Source organism: Pseudorasbora parva, chromosome 12 (genome assembly GCF_024679245.1).
Source record: "Pseudorasbora parva isolate DD20220531a chromosome 12, ASM2467924v1, whole genome shotgun sequence".
NCBI classification, from domain to species: domain Eukaryota; kingdom Metazoa; phylum Chordata; class Actinopteri; order Cypriniformes; family Gobionidae; genus Pseudorasbora; species Pseudorasbora parva.
Genome location: NC_090183.1, coordinates 16,174,095 through 16,193,100, shown reverse-complemented (window position 1 = coordinate 16,193,100; position 19,006 = coordinate 16,174,095). Strand labels below are relative to the sequence as shown.

Here is a 19,006-nt window from a genome sequence, read left to right as displayed (position 1 = left end):
ATGGCCTAGAATCAACCAAGAACAGGGATGTGGCAAGTTCCTAGCTTTTTACTCTTTGCGTTCATGTAGCTTTTATATCGTTGTGAAAAACGAATATAAGATTTTCAGCAGGTTTACACTAACGTATGAAAGTTGAGGGTTGGTAAGATGGTTTTAAATGTTTTTGAAGTCTCCTGCTCATCAAGGCTGCACTTATTTGATCAAAAATGTAATATTGTGAAATATTATTACAATTTTAAAATAATAATTAAAAAAAAGCTGTAGCCATTACTCCAGTCTTCAATATCATTTGGTCCTTCAGAAATCATTTTAATATGCTAAAATTATTGTGAAAAATGCTATTTATGATGACTTCAAATGACTTAACATTTGAAATAGAATTTTTTACACTTAACTTGTCTTTACTGTCTCTTTTGATCAATTTAATACATCATTGCTGAATAAAAATATAAATAAAATAAATAAATGTTTGAGTGCTAATATATATTACATGAACAAAACCAAGTGAAAACGGCCTTTGACATTGAGCGCGATACGATAAAGTGAAGTGAATAGGTGGCACTGACCAAGAAAATACATCTTCCTTGTGTATGCGTCTCGTAGGTTTTTTCCTTGTCCGCTGCACAGCATAAAACAGTACTTTAAAATAACAATAAATAAGTAAACAATAAATAAATAAAGTTTGGTACTAGGCCAGAAACAATGCAAGAATTCTTAAAAAGAGTATTCTTTTGACCAAATACATCATACAATTGCAGATGGGTAACAATTGTTAAGCTACACTTCACAATTTACTAGTCTATTACAATTTTTTGTGCAAAATCCACTTTAAACCATCATTGAGTGCTTGGAGTAACTTCTGATTGCGATCTAAAGTTAATTTTGACCATATAATAGGCAGACATGCATTATTTGTAGTGTTTTATAATGCACTGAATGCTATACCTGTTTACCATTCCTCATGTAAAAATCCTTTATGGTTATTATACCCCAAAAAGCATTTTAAACATACAGAACATATATGTCTAAACATATAGCCTACACTATATTACCAAAAGTTTTGGGACATCTGCCTTTACATGCACATGAACTTTAATGGCATCCCATTCTAAATCAGTAGGGTTTAATATGGAGTGGGCCCACCATTTGCAGCTATAACAGCTTCAACTCTTCTGGGAAGGTTTTTCCTCAAGGTTTAGGAGTGTGTTTCTGGGGATTTTTGGCAATTCTTCTATAAGTGCATTTGTGAGGTCAGGCACTGATGTCGGACGAGAAGGCTTGGCTTGCAGTCTCCGCTCTAATTCATCCCAAATGTGATCCGTCTGGTTGAGGTCATGACTCAGTGCAGGCCAGTCAAGTTCCTCCACACCAAACTCTTTATGGACCTTGCTTTGTGCACTGGAGCATGGTCATGTTGGAACAGGAATGGGCCATCCCTAAACTGTTCCCACAAAGTTGGGAGCATGAAATTGTCCAAAATATCTTTGTATGCTGAAGCATAAAGAGTCCCTTACACTGAAACTAAGGGACCAAGCTTAGCCCATGAAAAACAACCCCACACCATATCCATCCTCCATCAAACTTTACACTTGGCACAATGCAGTCAGGCAAGTATTGTTCTCCTGACAACCACCAAAGCCCAGACTCATCTATTGGATTGCCAGACAAGCATGATCACTTTAGAGAACACATCTCCAGTGCTCTAGAGTCCAGTGGCGGCATACTTTACACCACTACATCCGAAACTTTGCATTGCACTTGGTGATGTAAGGCTCAGATGTAGCTGCTCTCTACACACTATTGAGCTAATCTGAAGGCCACACAAAGTTGCCGACTTTTGTGCACCTTAGCATGCGCTGAGGCCAACTGTGATTTTATGTGGCTGAGTTGCTATTGTTCCTAATTGCTTCCACTTTATATCATCACTAACAGTTGATCGTAGAATATTTAGTAGTTAGGAAATTTCACGAATAGACTTTTTTAGGATAAAAATCTTGGAACCATGGTTGAATTCACTGAGCTCCTGAGAGCGACCAAATGTTTGTCAACGCAGTCTGCAAGCCTAGGTGCTTGATTTTATACACCTTTGGCCATGGAAGTGATTGGAAAACCTGAATTCAATGATTTGGAGGGGAGTCCCAATACTTTTGCCAATATTATGTATATCTGTACAAATGTTTCTCTCTGTTGTTTATGCACAGAACTTAGAACGAGGAAGTGTACAGAGCTTTGTCATCTCAATAATTATGTAATAATTGACAGATCCAGATCGAATGAGCGCTCTCTAACTTATAACTTGAGCACTCCTGGAAGAAAAGATCTCTCTATACTTTGTTTCAAGCTCATAATATTCCATAATTCATGAAAAAAATGAAAAGAAATTATATTCTGTATAAAGAACATGAGATAATAAACCTGTTCTCAGACACCAGTGATAAAAAAAAACTCAACATCCATTCTATTCTCTCTTCCAGAATACATTTCTTGTGCATTTACACTGGTTTTCAAAACAGCGCCACCAATCTGTGGCTTTTATGCAACAGCAGCGTCTGGGCACATGACCTTAAGCTTAAAATTTGGTCAGCCTGTTTCATCGCAGGGCAATGGTGGAAAAAACCGAGACACTAGACAAAAAAAATATAGCTTTGATAATCTCACCTGTTGTGAATAGCTCCATTGGGATCTTTTGTTTAGTTTCAATTATGTACATTCATGCCGCGTAATAATGCTCAGTGTGAAAGGCCCTAAAAGTTGATAAGGATGAAAAAAATTAAGTATTTTTTTTCATTGAATTCTTAAACACATGCAAGTATGTGCAATTTAATAAATGATTTAAACATTTTTTTAATTATATTTAAGGTTAAAAATATATATATATATAATTGAGGGCTTTTTTCATTATGATGATAGACGATGTTTTATCCCTCCCTCTCAAAAATATCTAAATGGATTCAGAAATGAAAAGCAAGCTTAACATAGATGAGTTGTATTCAGTCATTGATTGTATGAATTGCGTTTGAATGCATCTCTGCATAAACAATAGAAAATGAGTTCCATGTCATTGATCCTAAAAACACTATATCGCAATGACCTGGCAGCCACCCAGTATCACTCACTAGTCTGCCATTCTCAATAAAAGATGGCAGACATTTAGCCTTTGCCTTGAAGTGGATTATTCCATAATACTGTACGTGGTGTGGTGGTGTGTTGCCTGATACTCCTCTAAAATAACCGGATATTCCCTACAACAAAATCTAGAAGCAAACTGCCTGTTACTGAGTGTCTGCTAGAATTATACCAGACTAATAAATGACCTTTGAGAAAGAACTGAGCTTGAAAAGAAAAGGATCGAGAATATGAGGGAGAAAAAAGGGTGTATTTGATGTTGAAGTGTGTATGAGAGAGAGAGAGAGAGAGAGAGAGAGAGAGAGAGAGAGAGAGAGAGAGAGAGAGAGAGAGAGAGCTGGACAAAGAGGCTGTTAGAACGAGGTGGTTAATTGTTCACTTTGGGATGGCATCTTGTCAGCAGAGATAAGTTGTCACGTTTTCCACTTGAGCTGAGACTAAACGATTGTAAAATAAGTTACGGCCGTCCTTGGGGCTGTCTGCTGATGCACGGCGCTGGGAGCATGCTCAGTGCCAGCCTGAACATCCCCCTGGCCCCTCCTCACATCAGCGCTTTCACTCGGCCTGATATTGATGTGAACTGAATGTTATTTTATTCTGCCGCTAGTCACAGCTGTCAGTGTCGCTTATGAAAAGTGAAGCAGCCTTCTGATAGCCTGAGCTGGAGGATCCAGCCAAACGCCAGTCAGAACTGACCTCACTCGAACACGGGCGCTCAATCATTTAAACCATAGCAGACACCATGGAATGTTCTACTCTAAAAGTGGTCTGTAAAAATAGGGCCCAATGTTAATTTGAAGGAATTTGTGTTGATTTGTCACAGGTGTTTTTCCTATATTGGGAATTACACATTGCATTGTCTGAGGTGGTTTTTGGGCCCTGGAGGTGTTTTAACATGCCCTGACATTTGTGCTTGTTTTAGTTACTTAATTTTCATGGCTGAAGTCTGATTACGCTGTATTGTAAAATTAACCGAAAAAAATACCAGCACCTTGTGTGTTTTTCTACAGATTTGAGAAAACACAAAAAAAAAAGTGAGGACATTTTCCTACCGATTAATCGGTGTGTGCTAACACCGGTAATACCGGTATCCAGCATTAGAGTTTTCCCTCTTTTGCACCTCACTTTTAAAACATTAATTCGCAAACCGAAAGTAAAAATGTAGGAATAAGATCATATTAGTGTTTGAATCGAGACTGATTAATCATGCAGCTCTAGTGTATGGTAAAATAGGGCTTAACATCAATCTCTTTCTCTCTTTGTGTGCAGATACCAGTCTGGGAGATTCTGTGTGCTCAAGCCCTAGTATATCCAGTACCACCAGCCCAAAGATGGATCCACCCCCATCGCCCCACGCCAACCGCAAAAAACATAGGAGGAAGAAGAGTACCAGTAACTTCAAGGTGGACGGCTTCTCTGGAACTGCGGAAGGTACTTCCTTTCTCTGTCCCACTCTTGCCCCGCTCCATGCTTCTCTTCCTCCCAGATATGGTCAGATCTCTGCTGAGCATCTTTTTTTGGTCTGCACATTCAGCCAAATGGTCTTAAACATTTTCCTATATCTTTGGCTGAGCGTCTGCAGTGCCATTAATATTTTACAGGGTAAAATGAGGGTGAGCATGCTTTGTGAGAAATCGTTTCACAAAAGTCCACACTGAAATATTTGAATTTTAAAATCTGCTTAAACCTGGAAACAACTGGAAAAAAATTCTAGGTCAATAATTAGCATTGACAGGATGCCAACATTTCAGTAGTCAGTAACAGAACTTTTGAAATGTAATGAGCTACAACTAATTAGCATTAACACACTATTTGACTATTTAAAGTTAATAAATAAATGGTGATTAATCATTAAATAAATACATTCAATACATTGCAGCCCTAGCAGCTATTTTAATATAAAATTGTTAGTCCTATATGTCCTTTTGACATCACTAAGTATTTTTTTAATTTCTAAAATTGACCACATTAACTCTAAATCCTGTTAACTGAGAAACGGTCAGATATACTGTTTGATCTTAGAAACATTTCTTAAATCAACATGGAGTTCATGCAATTTGAATACCACTGTCATAAAAACAACCCAGAAATTCTGAAGTTCAAGTTCATGTACTTTTCACTCAAATACTGGTGCTGATCAAATCATAACTTTCACATGCAGACCATTTGTACCATATATACATTCAGTGCATTTCATTAGAATCAAAGAAGCCTTCCCATATACCAGGATGTATAAAAGCACATATGCGGCATACGCTGCTGTCACACACATAAACGCAAGTGAGCACACACCGCCATTCAGTGAAGTTGCAGTCGAACAGATGTTTCTGAGCAGCAGATGTGTAATATGTTTCCTGCCGTCAGTATGGATCAGGCAGCTGACAGGCCTGCGTGGAGCAAGAGAAATATGCTGAGTGATTATTACATGCTCACAAAGACAAGCCGGTTAAACGCCGTCTGTCACTCACACTCACACACACAGACTCCGCTCATCACTGCAGCCACCATTCTGACACACACAGATATTTGTATTTTGCTAGAATTGACATTGTATACAATTAACATTGTATATAATTTAGCTGCACATACACTATTTTTTGTTTACATATTTGGTATAGGTGTAAGCGTGAATGTAATGTATATGCAGATAAACAATTTACAAAATGATCTAACTCATTTTAGTCACAGTAGTTTTTGTTTTTAAAGAAATTCATATTTTTCATTCAGCAAGGGTACATTAAATTGATTATAAACAACAGTGAAGACTTTTACATAGTTACAGGAAATAAATGCTGTTCAGTTGAACTTTCTATTCATCAAAGAATCCACAAAAATTGTAAATCAACTGTTTTCAATTAAAAATAGATGTTTGTTAAACACCAAATCAGCATATTTGAATGATTTCTGTAGGATCATGTTGCACTGAAAACTGGAGTAATTATGCTAAAATTCAGCTTTGCCAGCACAAGTGTAAATGACATTATGCAATGCATTAAAGTAGATTTTTGTTTTGTTAATTGTAAATTATTTCACAATAGTACCCTTTTTACTGTTTTGGGATCATAAACACAGCCTTGGTGAGCATAAGAGACTTCAAGCATGAAAAGGTCACTGGCAAAATGAGAATTTGCCCCACCAACTGCTTCTGTTAGTTTAAAAAAACTGAATTTGCATTAAGAGTGCACAAAAATCTAATGGCAATCTTTTGTTAACTTTTTAAAGAATATTTGATTACGTAAATGAACCTTAAAAAAATACTGTATCACAATATAATATTTATAAGTGTCATGACGTGCCTCTTTACATTTTCAAAATCGTATTGTGCCTGTTTTTCTACACTTTATGCAAATGAGTCTTGAGTATTCTGTAAGTAGTTTATAATAAGGTGAGAATACAGTTCTGAAGTGCTGTAAGGGTGTGTGTGTGTGTGTGTGTGCGCGCGTGTGTGTGTGTGTGTGTGTGTTTGTGTGTGTGTGTGTGTGAGAGAGAGAGAGAGAGAGAGAGAGAGAGAGAGAGACAGACAGTGAGCATGTAGGAATGATGGATGAGTGTGTGTCAGCTCAGAGAGTGTGTGATTAATTAGATTGGGCTTGTGTGGGTGGCCACTGTCTCTTGAGACCTGAGGATCAGTGCTTGTTTAAAATGTTCCCAATCAACCCTTATTGATCCTCTCCCAAAGGGGGCCAATATATTGTCAGTGAGGAAAGAGTATGTGTGCATATGTGTGTATACATCCATGTGTCATATGCTGCATTATGTGCTTATAATAAAATGTATTTGTCGTATTTCTAACAATACTATATATAACATATTTATGCATTCAGATGCTCTCAACTAGGGGGTTGTGAAACAAAAATAAGCCACAGGTCTGTTCGGATCGTGGACAGAACAGAAAAACAATGCTAGGTCCAAATAATAAATCTTATAATTGTGCATGGGTACAATGGCAAAAATGAATGTGTATCAGACAGTTGTTTGGTACCAATTCAGGTAGTTGAAGAATTTAGATGCATGCTAACATGAATAGGTTGCATGACAGGTTTCAAACTGTGTAAATAAAAGAAAACAAAACCAAGACTATAAACTAATTACAATGATAGCTTGCATTGTAATTTATATTTGTATTATTAAATAAATATTAGTTGCATATACTACCATTAAAAAGTTTGTTCAAGTGAATACAAAAATTTCAACAACAAAAAAAAAACGTTCTGTTAATTAAATTATCATGGCTTCCACCAAAAGCATTACAAGTACAACTGTTTTCAACTTCGTTAATAACGATGAGCACCGAATTTGGCATATAAGAATGATGTCTGAAGGATCACATGGCACTGAAGATCAGAGTAATGGCTGCTGGAAATTCAGAGAATTCTCAGGAATAATTAGGTTTCAAAATACATTAAAATAGATAACCAATATGTTAAATTGTAATCACATTTAAAAATATTTTTTTCTCAAATAAATGTCACCTTGGTGGGCATAAGAGACTCTGGTCTCTCCAAACTTTTCAACAGTATTGTATGTTAATATGCACAATAATTTTTTTGTTGAATTTTATTTTTACTGTGTTGGGTTACCATTTGATTTCTAATCCCAAACCAGTTGAGAACCACTGATCTGACTTTAGCATTTGAGAGTTTTAAGAGACCATCTGTTCCACTTAATTCTCTCTATGGTGCCACCATGTGGTCATGGAAGAGTGGAATCATGGGAAATGAGGCCCCTGATAGTCTTTAGATAGTAGAAAGCAGATACATGAACATTGTTCCAAGATTGTATTCAGTCTTTGATTATAAATCTCTGAACTTCGTTTTATTTTCAAAGGTATCCTATATGGAGTTTTTTTTAAAATAAATGACACCCCTCCCCCTTACAAACCACGCAAACAAACCAACATTGTTGATAAATCTGTTTATTATGAGTAATTATTAAGATTGATACTTCAGTGTCTTATGATAATATTTTCTAGGTCTTCCTCTACTGTGGTGGACCACATTTAATAATTGCACATTTTACATTCAGGAAGAGGATTTTGGATTTTTCTGTGTTGAAACAAAGAGATTTTTCTTTTCTGACCTGTAGGGGTCTTCTGTGAGAAATGGGGTTGCATTAATGTACCTCACTCACCCCCTCTTTATTTCTCGCCATCACTATCTTTCTTTCACTCTTTACCCCATTCTCCCTCCCCCTTTCCTTTTTCCTAACCCTGGAGAGCCACTTTGTCTTGCCCTGATTCGCGTTTTTTGAAAAGGTTGAACGTTGTGAGACGCCGCCCGGGCCTCTTCCCCAGCCCCCATTCGTCAGGCAGGCACTTAAGTGAAATATTATAAATAATCTACAGTATTGAAATCTTTTATCAGCTGTGTCACTTTCATTATTCAATAAGCGATTAGTAACAGTCTCCCAATTTAGCCATTAAGCACTTGTGCGTGGGGCCGGGGAGTGCTGTCACACTGCGGACCTGCTGAGGGATAAGGCTGTCAGCTCCTCTGTTATTCATGAGCTCCACCAGCCAGGTAGTGCATTCATAGTGTTTTATATAAAACACACACACTACCAAACACGCACTCTTATCGCAAGTTGCTATTTGAACAGCGTGTTTGGCTAACATCTTATGTGACACAAAACCAGGTAAAAACATGCTTGGTTCATATTTCACTTCGAAATCATGATATAGTATTACTGAAAGACGATGATACTTATTTCAGAACCATCAAGATTGTTTGCATTGTGACATTATTTTCATGTTAAACACATTTTTCTTCTTAATCCTCTTTCTTAGAATTTTAGTGAATGCATAAAAAATCATGTAGTTTAGAATTTTACTGCATTATACACAAAACTAATATACTGTGTTAAGTAATTGTTTTTGACAATTAACAAAATGGTATTAATTGTTTTACTTAAAGTATAAGAAAAATTATTGTGATGTATAGAGACTATCAAAAATAAATTCATCCAGTCTTCAATGCCACATGATCCTTCAGAAATCATTCGAATATGATGATTCATTATCAAAGTTGGAAACGGTTCTGCTGCTTAATATTTTTTAATAACCTGTGATACTTTTTTATAATACTTTGATGAATAAAAAAAAAGAAAAAAAAAGAAGCAAATGTTTTAAAAATAGAAATCTTTTGTAACAACAATATACACTACTGGTCAATTATTCGTTTTTTATTTTTTATAAATCACTAATTTTATTCAGCAAGGATGTGTTAAATTGATAAAAATTGATAGTAAATTAGATTTATATTATTTGAAAATGTTTTTATTTTGAATAAATGCAGTTCTTTTGAACCTTTTATTCATCAAATATATTAAGCAGCAGAACTGTTTCCAACACTCATAATAAATCCGAATATTAGAATGATTTCTGAAGGATCATGTGACACTGAAGACTGGAGTAACGATCCTGAAAATTCAGCTTTGTATCACAGAAATAAATGATAATTTAAAATTCTTTAAAGTCTTTATGCATCCCAATTTTTGTTATACTTTAAGAGCCTTCTATGAAACAACAACAAAATGAGATATTTTAATAATGTACTGATCATTCTCTTCCATACATTTACAATAAATGAGGCTTGGAGTTCAATAAAATGCAAAAGCACCACAAAATAATCTTAAAAATTGTACATTATGATTCAAGCACTATATTCCATGGCTTATGAAGTCTTAAAGGTGCCTAGATGATTTGAAACAATATTTTAAATTGTTCTCTGATATCTAAATAGAGGGTATGTGGCTTATTTAAAGGTCCCGTTCTTCGCGATTCCATCTTTCAAACTTTAGTTAGTGTGTAATGTTGCTGTTAGAGCATAAATAATACCTGAAAAATCATAAAGCTCAAAGTTCAATGCCAAGCGAGATATTTTATTTAACAGAAGTTCCCTTTCAAAGCCTACAGCAAACGGCCGGTTTGGACTACAGCAGGAGGTGCAGGGATGTAATGACGTCACTAGATCCGTTTGTTGACTAACCCTCCGCCCACAAGAACACGCAAAAAAGGGGGCGTGGTCTTGTTGCTCTTCCACGTGGAGAAGAGCGCGCATTCAGCGCTGCCATCTCCCAGTTATGGTAAGAGGCGGGACCTTTTCGGGCAAAGTGCGCTAAGCTTCTGTCCAATCATAACACGGGAAGCGCTGGCCCAATCAGAACTCGTTACGTATTTCTGAAGGAGGGACTTCATAGAACAAGGAAATCATCAGGCTGTTTTTAGGACAGGAAACATCGCTGTACAGATAAGTAAATTGTCTGAAAAATACTGTTTTTTTACACGCGAAACATGATCTCATGTTATATTGCACACTGTAAACATAATCAAAGCTTCGAAAACACGCGAAGAATGGGGCCTTTAAGGTCAAAAATTGTCCAGATACGGTTTTACAGGTCCATTTATAACCCTAGAAATGGTTCCTAGGATGTAATGCTCTGTTTTTGCCTTATTTGGAAGGGTCGTGAATATTAATGCTCTGGTTCTGCTCAGATTTTCTGTCAGACTCTGCTCTGCTCAATGACAGCTAACATATCTATACCTTCCATCATGGCAATGATTTTACAATGATAGCTTGTTAACTTTGAATCACAAACTGAACTGGGTAGCGTGTAAATATGTTGTTTTTACAGTAACGTTACAGTTTGACAGTAGAGTACTGATTTAAAAGTTGATTTATCTAGCCAAACAAAGTAATGTAGAAGCTACTCAAAATAGTCAGAGTCATGTTTACTATTTAATAAATTGTCTAGAAGCCTTGTCATATGACTATCGTTTCAACTTAGATGGTGGAGAATGTGACGTTAGCTACAAGAATCGAGTGAGCGGTCTGTAAGCAACTAAACAGTAGTAAACGTAATTAGCTTCTGAGTTATGTGTTAATGATGAAAGGTAGGCTAATTTAGATTTCAATCCACACATGGTCAAAAGAGATCAACATGCGTATCTACTGTTGTATTTTATGACAACACTGGCAGGAAATAACCTATTAACCTTTAAATTTTGACAAACTGTTGTGTGTGCTACTTGGAGTTTCCAATACTAGCATCTTGCGTTAGATCTAGACAACACAGGGGATATTATCGTAATGTTTTCTTACTAAGAAACTTTCAGTTTAATCAGAAATGGGTTCGACAGTCAAGAATTGGATAAAATCACTAATTAGTGTTTGCAGGATTATGTTTGGAATTGGCTCTTTTTCAGTTTTAGACGCTGAGCGAATCCTGCCTGATTTTGTCCCAGGTTAGAAAAACTCTCCATGGTGAAATGGGCCGAGCAAACAAACAACTTTGAATTAAATTGTTGCGGTATCTGATTGTAAATAAACATCAACCATGACTGTTGACATCTGTGGGAAGGCTATGAAAAGTCCTCACGTCCCCTGCACAGCCTGAAACATGACATTTATTTCCATGATCTGCTGTTTTTGCTGTCCTTGCATGACACTTGTTTACCTGACTGAACTTCCGACCACTGCGCAGTTCCTCCTGACAATGAACATTGGCTGACATGCAAATGTTGGTGGCGTACATATTAAAGATCCCAGCAATTGCGTCACAGGTGCCGTTATGTTGAAAATAGCCTGTTTTTCTGTGGTGTTTTTCACAAACAAGATTTACATATGAAGGAGAAGGCAATGGTGTTTGAGACTCACTGTATGTGATGTCCATGTACTGAACTCTTTTTATTTAACTATGGCAAGGTTAATTCAATTTTTCATTCTAGGGCCCCTTTAAAATCTTGACTTCTGCTCTAACTCTCCTTGGTATATTCAAGAGAGCAAACTAAGTTATTTGAAGTCTTTTAGTGAATGGATTGATCCGGATTTTCAAAACCAGCCTAAATAATTTGTTCATTAAATTGGATCGATCCAGTTTTTAAGGTCAACAACACTGAGGTCATCTGGTCGCATCATCAGTCACCTACTCACTGCATTAAGGAAAACAAATGTGAATAATAATAATGAATTGTATTTTGGTCTGTTCTTCACAAAAAGCTATCGTATGGCTTTAGAATCCTGGAATGTAGTGCAGTTTTATGGCACTTACATGATGCTTTTATTGAAATAAAAATAGGATTCATAGGATTCACCGATATACAATAAGCTGTTTTCAAAGTTCTTCCAAAGTACAATTACGATACACTCAAGGACACATTGGGTAGTGATCCTTCAATCTTTCAGTTACCAGTCTAGATCTACAATCACTAGACCTCACCAGTCATATTTAATATATAAAACAAATATTGTACATCAGTATTATTGATTCTGTATCAATAATCAATGATTATTACATTTTCTAAGACTCTCTTGATATAGAGAAATGAAATTAAAAAGAGTTTGGAAAAATCATAACGTTATTGTATACAGGGGATTTGTTTTGATGTTATCCTACGTTTGTCTTCATCTTAAATGCTGTTTTTAGGAGCATGGTTTTCGAAATGTGTCCCTGAAAGCACACAATCTCAATGTGTTGGTAGATCATCAGCTGATGTCACTGGGTCTTTCTCTAATTTTAGCGCACCTGCTCTTCTTCTTTCTCCGAAACAAAGTCTTCTCACACGCATTGTACTTTCATCCCCCTACACACCCACACGAAGATCAATCCATCCCAGCATGCCGTGCATTTTTACACTCCTCGCATCCCCCCCACAGTGGGCCGCTGAAAGCTCACCACTCAAATGGCAAACTTACTGCACGGACGATCACAGTTTATCAATTACCGCTGAGCTGTAGGGCCCTAAGTGGCCCTTGTTAAGTAATTACTACGTTTGATGCGAGCAGGAGAATGTGAAAGCCTTTGAAACCGGATCAGGCAGACGGCGTGGGTTCTGCACTGCACAGGGACAGCGGGAGGCTCATGAATGCCTTGATGGTTGCACAAAGAGATGGATACCTCAGGAAGGCGATACGTTTTTAGAAACGGCCAGAAAGAGAAAGACATTCCAGAGGATGGCGGGGCCTCACAGGTGTCCTCAGCTGGAATCAGTCTGGCACGTGGCCGTAACGTTTAATTAAAGCATTCTGCAGGTGAACGGCTCTGCGCTATTATTCTCAGGAACAAAGTGAAGATGGTCTTGTGGCTTCCTAATGGTATGGAAAAAAGGACCATTCACCATCTCAACCTGAAAGTTGCTGTCTCTGATCAACAAAAGCCATTTTGAAGTGTCTTTTAAGACCTGCAATTGAGAAAGAGACATGTTAAGAGCAGACATTCATGAAATTTATGTTATTAGAAGGGGAAGAATGGTTTGCGTGGGGGACCAAGCATGGCACGTAGACAATAAGACTGATGTAAATCTATCCCATACAGAGTCTATTGTGTGGAAAATAGCTTGATACTGGGTACACGCGTTATTGTAGTTTTTGCTTCTGATGCTGTGCACATGGAAGGGACTGGATGGGATTGTTTTTTTTCCCCAGGATTACTGTTGTGTAACAAATGTCCCCTTTGGCCTAAGGGGAAAATAGTGAGACTGCACCGAGCCGAAGTGACTTCAGGTCAGTTGTCAGCACAGCTGGGAAATGAACAGTTATTTAAAGAGACGAAGCTAGACCTGTGTTAATACACACAAGTAAAACTGAGAAGTAAATTATTAAAACGTCATTTTGCATATCGTAGTAGTAGTGGTTTGTTTTCAATAAGGGTGCTTCTTCTATAGACAGACTTATGTCCCATGGGTTGATGTTTTGTGTGTGAAAAATATCAGATTTCAGCTTTATTAATTGTTGGTTGTTAAAAGTCAGATTATAAATTTTTACTATGCCTTTATCTTTTTTTTAAAAATGCTTTTTGTTTTAACCTTGTCATAGATCCAGATTTTCAGTCTTAAAATGAAAATCCATATCTTGAAAATCCATAAAAAAATAGTATTACATTTAAACAAAGAGTGAAATAAACACATTTTTCCTAAAATTCTGTCACACAGTCATGGGGCAATTTCCACCACATTGAACTTGTTAATTTAAATTATGACTTTATCAGTAAAAAAATCTTAATTTAATTGAAAAGAATATTTTTGTTAACAATCAGGCTGTAATTTTGACAAAACCATGAATGCTATTTAACACGACATAATTTCGTGTAATGGAATTACACAGTGGTGGGACATATACTGTTGGATTATAAATGGAGAAATTAAACTAGGGCTGCATGGCCAAATCTGCCATAGTTGTCGAAAACACCCTTTGTTCCTTTTTATCTCATCTTTCTTGAAATGCATAGACTTTGCATGATAACATGGACATAACCTGTTTTGTCTTTCAGTTTTCCACTCTTCCACTCAAGCGGTGCATTTATTATGCCTTTTTAAACTAATGCAATGTGTTTTCACCCCTGCTTCATACCCAATGACTTCATTAGCTAATTAAAGATTTCTGAATAATTCTCATTTGAAGGAACCCTTGCACTTTGACTGCTGACTGCAGTTCATCCTTTGTTTTTAACCCTGACTTTCACTGTGATTTGTCTTTCATTGCTGTGACACTTCTTGTTTATTTGCCAAGTATCTTTTGGGCTGTTCTTCTTTCTCCACTCCTATCATTTGCTTTGTTTTTCGTCTTTTTTTCTTTCTCTCCACCTATTCCTGTGCCTGCCATCGGAAGCAGCCAAACGTAGGGCATGGAAACTAAATCGCGTCAGTAGCCTTCGCAACATTTACAGCAGTGCCTCCAACGCTGAAGGTAACTAGCTCCAGAAAACAGAGCGAGGGGGAAGTCAGTTCACCCTCTTTTTTTAGACAAGCCCCTCACACATACGGTGAGACCCTGTGATTATGCTTTCTCCTTCAGTCCTCCCTGATGTGTTCACCCCCGGAACACTGCATGTAACGATTGTAAAGTTATGCTTTGCTTCCGTAATCGTCTTTGTGTGTGTGAAAGTTTCGTGTTTGAGTTTCGATGGTTTAGTGATGGTAAATTGGATGACGTCATTGGTGATATTGGACTCATTGTGGGAGGTCACATGTAAGCTTTGGCCCCTCCTCTTTGCACGCCCCCTTCCCCACAACGCCACCCCTCCTCTGCTTTATTTATTTGTTTGATTTTTCCCTGGATTTGAATAACTCCTGTAATATTTGCCAGGTTATTAATGCTGGATGCTTGAATGGGGAGGGGATAATATGGGAATTAATGACCTGTGTCGCAAAGCAATACTGTGTGCTTTGACATTTCGCTCGGTTAATTTGTGTTTCCAACCATTCAACTCTTCCACTGTAGCCCCAAGCACTGCCGTTTGGGCCGCATGGAGGTAACACCCCCACCCTGGCCCGCCTTATTTCTGTGCATGCTGCATCTTTGCTCTCAGTTGATTGTGTGCCATTTTTCGGTAAAGGTTGCCTGTGTCAGAGTTCACAAATTTCCATGCCTCTGCATTATGCCTGAACACCAAACCACAGCAATAGAAAGGCACAGAAATGATTGGATACTTTCAGTCTAAATTGCACAGAATGTAATTATTGGCATATTAGTAGCTTGTGAAATATGGAGATCAGTACCAGGCACCAGATGAATGATAGCTGCCCCATTTTGAAGTTTAAGGGCGAAATGGAGGGGAGGGGTGGCTGCCTGATGGCCTGTCATTGCAGTTTTTGTATTACACAATTGTTTTCTTATTAATTGTGTGCTAAGGGGAGGAGGCGGAGCCAATCTTCATATTTGCCTCTGAATATCGTCTTTCTGCATTGTTGCTTTTCATAATTGTCAAATACCGCCCTCTCCCCAACAGCACTGCAATTTAATTAGGGTGAGAACATTGCTGCTGACCCCAGAGGGCCCGGTGCCTTTGAAGGGTGGGTCCAATCTAGGCTGGGATGCTCCAGTGATCCCACCAACCCCCAAACCTTGCAAATTTTAATAACGAAAAACCTTAAAATGAATAAATAATAGGCCCAGACTCCCCAGCCACTTTTTTGTTGATGTTTTGAGTTTGACTTTTGCTGTAAATTAGCAAATTATCTAATGTCTGCTCATTCCTTTGATCCAGAACAGGAAAGATCTCTTTCCTACAGTTCCCTTTTCTGAAGTTGGAACATTCCGTCTACCCAGCAAGTCTTTCTGTAAGAGAGAAATTTTGGGATTTAAACACAAGGCTCTTTTATAGCAGTGAGGGTGGCTCATGGCCCTGCGGGACCTTTAATATGACTTGTATGATAGGAGTTCAATTAGGCCTGTGATTGACTGAAGGAGAGGAAATGGTGTGGCTGCACAGATTTCCCGCTGATTAAACTTGTGAAATGGCCTCACAGGGAGATGATTCGAAAAGCTGTCTCAGAACATAGTGTAGCCGGAAGAGAAGAATCACAGACAAATTGGTCTAAATCCGTATTTATGGGAAAGAACAAATAAGCTGTGAATACAATTGATAAATGTGTTTTAAACTACGTTCGGCAAAATGACTGATTCACAGAGCCAGACTATCAGCATACAGTCTGGTCCACATTAGAGCTTTTTCTGGCAAGAACTGCCCCCTTATCTCACTCCAAACCTGTATAACTGACTGTCCTCTGTGGAGGTCAAAAATCTCATTAAAAAATTGTAGTAAAAAAAACTACAAAGTCAATTAACTTCTATTGTATGTACAAAAACAATTAAAACAATCCTCAGAATATATTTCTGTTGTTCCAAAAAAGAAAGTCGAAATAGTATGAGAGTTATAACCTTTGACGTCAGTCACCATGAGCCCCTACAAACACTTTCATTGACAGCCAATCGGAATCCACCTAGCTTCAAGGATATTTTCTGTCACATGGCCTTATCTAAATGTAAAAATAATAGCCTGATTAAACATTTGATCTTAATAATCATATTTAATGACTTAACAGAGTATTTTTGGCTATGAAGCTCAATATACTTATCTTTGATGACTAGTTCGATGCGTTTCTTTTTGTTGTTGTTGTTCTTTGTTTAGTTTAGTTTTTTACAAATTACTACTGCTGCCCAGATGTAAATCTTTCCAAAAAAATATTGGTCCAAAATGTAGAGACCAGTGATGGGAATAACGGTGTTATAGATAAACGGCGTTACTAACGGCTTTAATTTTTTCAGTAACGAGTAATGAAACAAATTACTGTTTCCCCCGTTACAACGTCGTTATCGTTACTGAGAATAAAATGTTGCGTTACTATAATTAAGCTCACTGAAGCGGTTTACATCCGATCAGACGCGCTCTGTCAGCGGACCTGCAGCTGTGTGTGTGTGTGTGTGTTAGAGTGTGTGAGACATAGCCTACATGCACGCGTGCATGCGACCAGCAATCAGGAGTCATAGCGACATCATGTCCAATGACTTCAATGGTAGCTTTCGCAAACTGGAAGTATAAGCACTACTTTTCCCTCGTTGAGGTGAAAGGTAATATGTTTATGTAACGTGCAACTTATGCCCAGGAAGAAAGAGTCTCTCCACGTCGGTGAATGCAAAGGATAACGTGAGCTCCGCTACCGGATTAGACAGAGCCACGTACGACATTAAAGCAACCAAAACTAGGTTTTTCTCGTGAGAAAGTGGGTAAGCCCGCCATACAAACAAGACTTGAGAGCACTTCTTGTTAAACTGTTTACTTTCGTGAGGAAGAAAATACTTCAAGCAGGCTACAGTAGCTCTACCAGTTGTGTGACAGTTTTAGAATTTTAATGTGCATTACAAAGAGTCTATGTAAATTAGGCTAATATATTTACTATTATTATTTTCTATTTTTGGTATACTTTTCTTAAGGAGCATCATTCATTTTTAGATTTATTTGATGGCCAGTTGGGGTCTGCGCAATAAATATTACAGTTCTAAACAATCTATTTTGTTTGATTGTTCCACTATATTACTGATATTTACAATAATGTATTGAATTTGATTGTACAATGTTTTATAATAATAATTTATTCTATTTAGTAGTGTTGTAGTACTCGAGATCGGTCTCGGTCTTGAGACCGGTCTCGAGACCACTTTTTAAAGGTCTTGGTCTCGTCTCGGTATCGACCGCATTTTTACTCGGTCTCGTCTCGGTCTCGGGCGAAGATGACTCGGGATTTTGTCTCAAGACCGGTCAAGACCACAGCTGAAGGCATATAAAGAGCAGAGAACTCCACCCTGCGCTCACTCTCTCTGTCTTCAAAATAAGCAGATAAGCTCTCTCTGATACTTCACATATTAAGCTAAATCAAAAGTTCAGAAAACCGAATCCATGTTGAACGTTGCGCGTTCGGACAACTGTTTTGAAGTACCGCTCGGTGTGAATTGCGCTCAAAAAACGTTTGACCAGCTCAACAGCTGACAAAAATCATACATTAAATAAACAGGAAACAATTTATATCCAGTTATGAAGTGTTTTCTGTGTGACAAACCTTCTGCGATGTTCTGACAGCCGTGATTCACACACAACGGGTCTGCTAATGTCCGATTCACGACCAAATGACTCATTTGAACCGAATCATTTTAACGATGGTAATAAGAACTGATCTGTTCAACAATGAACTGAACGAATCAGTTTAATCATTTACTCAGAACACCTCAGAAATGAGAACACAAGTGTGCTTACCCAATTTAGCAAGAGTGGAGAGTAAGATTTATTAGTTTTAACTATCCACAGTATTTTAGCTTATGTATGTTGAATGTGTAGTAAAATAAATAGTCTGAAATCATTTAGTTTAGACTGGAGTGAGGTGAAAACAGAACAAAGTTGTTTGTTAGCTAGCTGATCATTTTATTAAATTGTATATGGCAGAAAATGTGGCTATTTGTTAACTGTTAATGCTATTTCTAATATTGATATGATTATATATACCAAAACAATTCAACCTGTTGGAACAAAAGAAGCATCAAGATAAGAGATCATCCATAATAATGCAAGTACAGGGTTTCTTTTCCTTGTTGTTGCACAATAAAGCTGCACA

General features: G+C 37.5%; 1 protein-coding gene across 4 annotated transcripts in view; it reads left to right on the top strand.

The window, feature by feature from the left end:
* The window catches only part of agap1 (ArfGAP with GTPase domain, ankyrin repeat and PH domain 1), a 257,610-nt gene that overhangs the window by 209,672 nt on the left and 28,932 nt on the right, over positions 1 to 19,006 (top strand). For all 4 annotated transcript variants that reach the window (XM_067459347.1, XM_067459346.1, XM_067459345.1 and 1 more), the window contains one exon: positions 4,396 to 4,557. In XM_067459347.1, the coding sequence (XP_067315448.1) occupies positions 4,396 to 4,557 (162 nt within the window). The remainder of the gene's footprint in view (positions 1 to 4,395; positions 4,558 to 19,006) is intronic.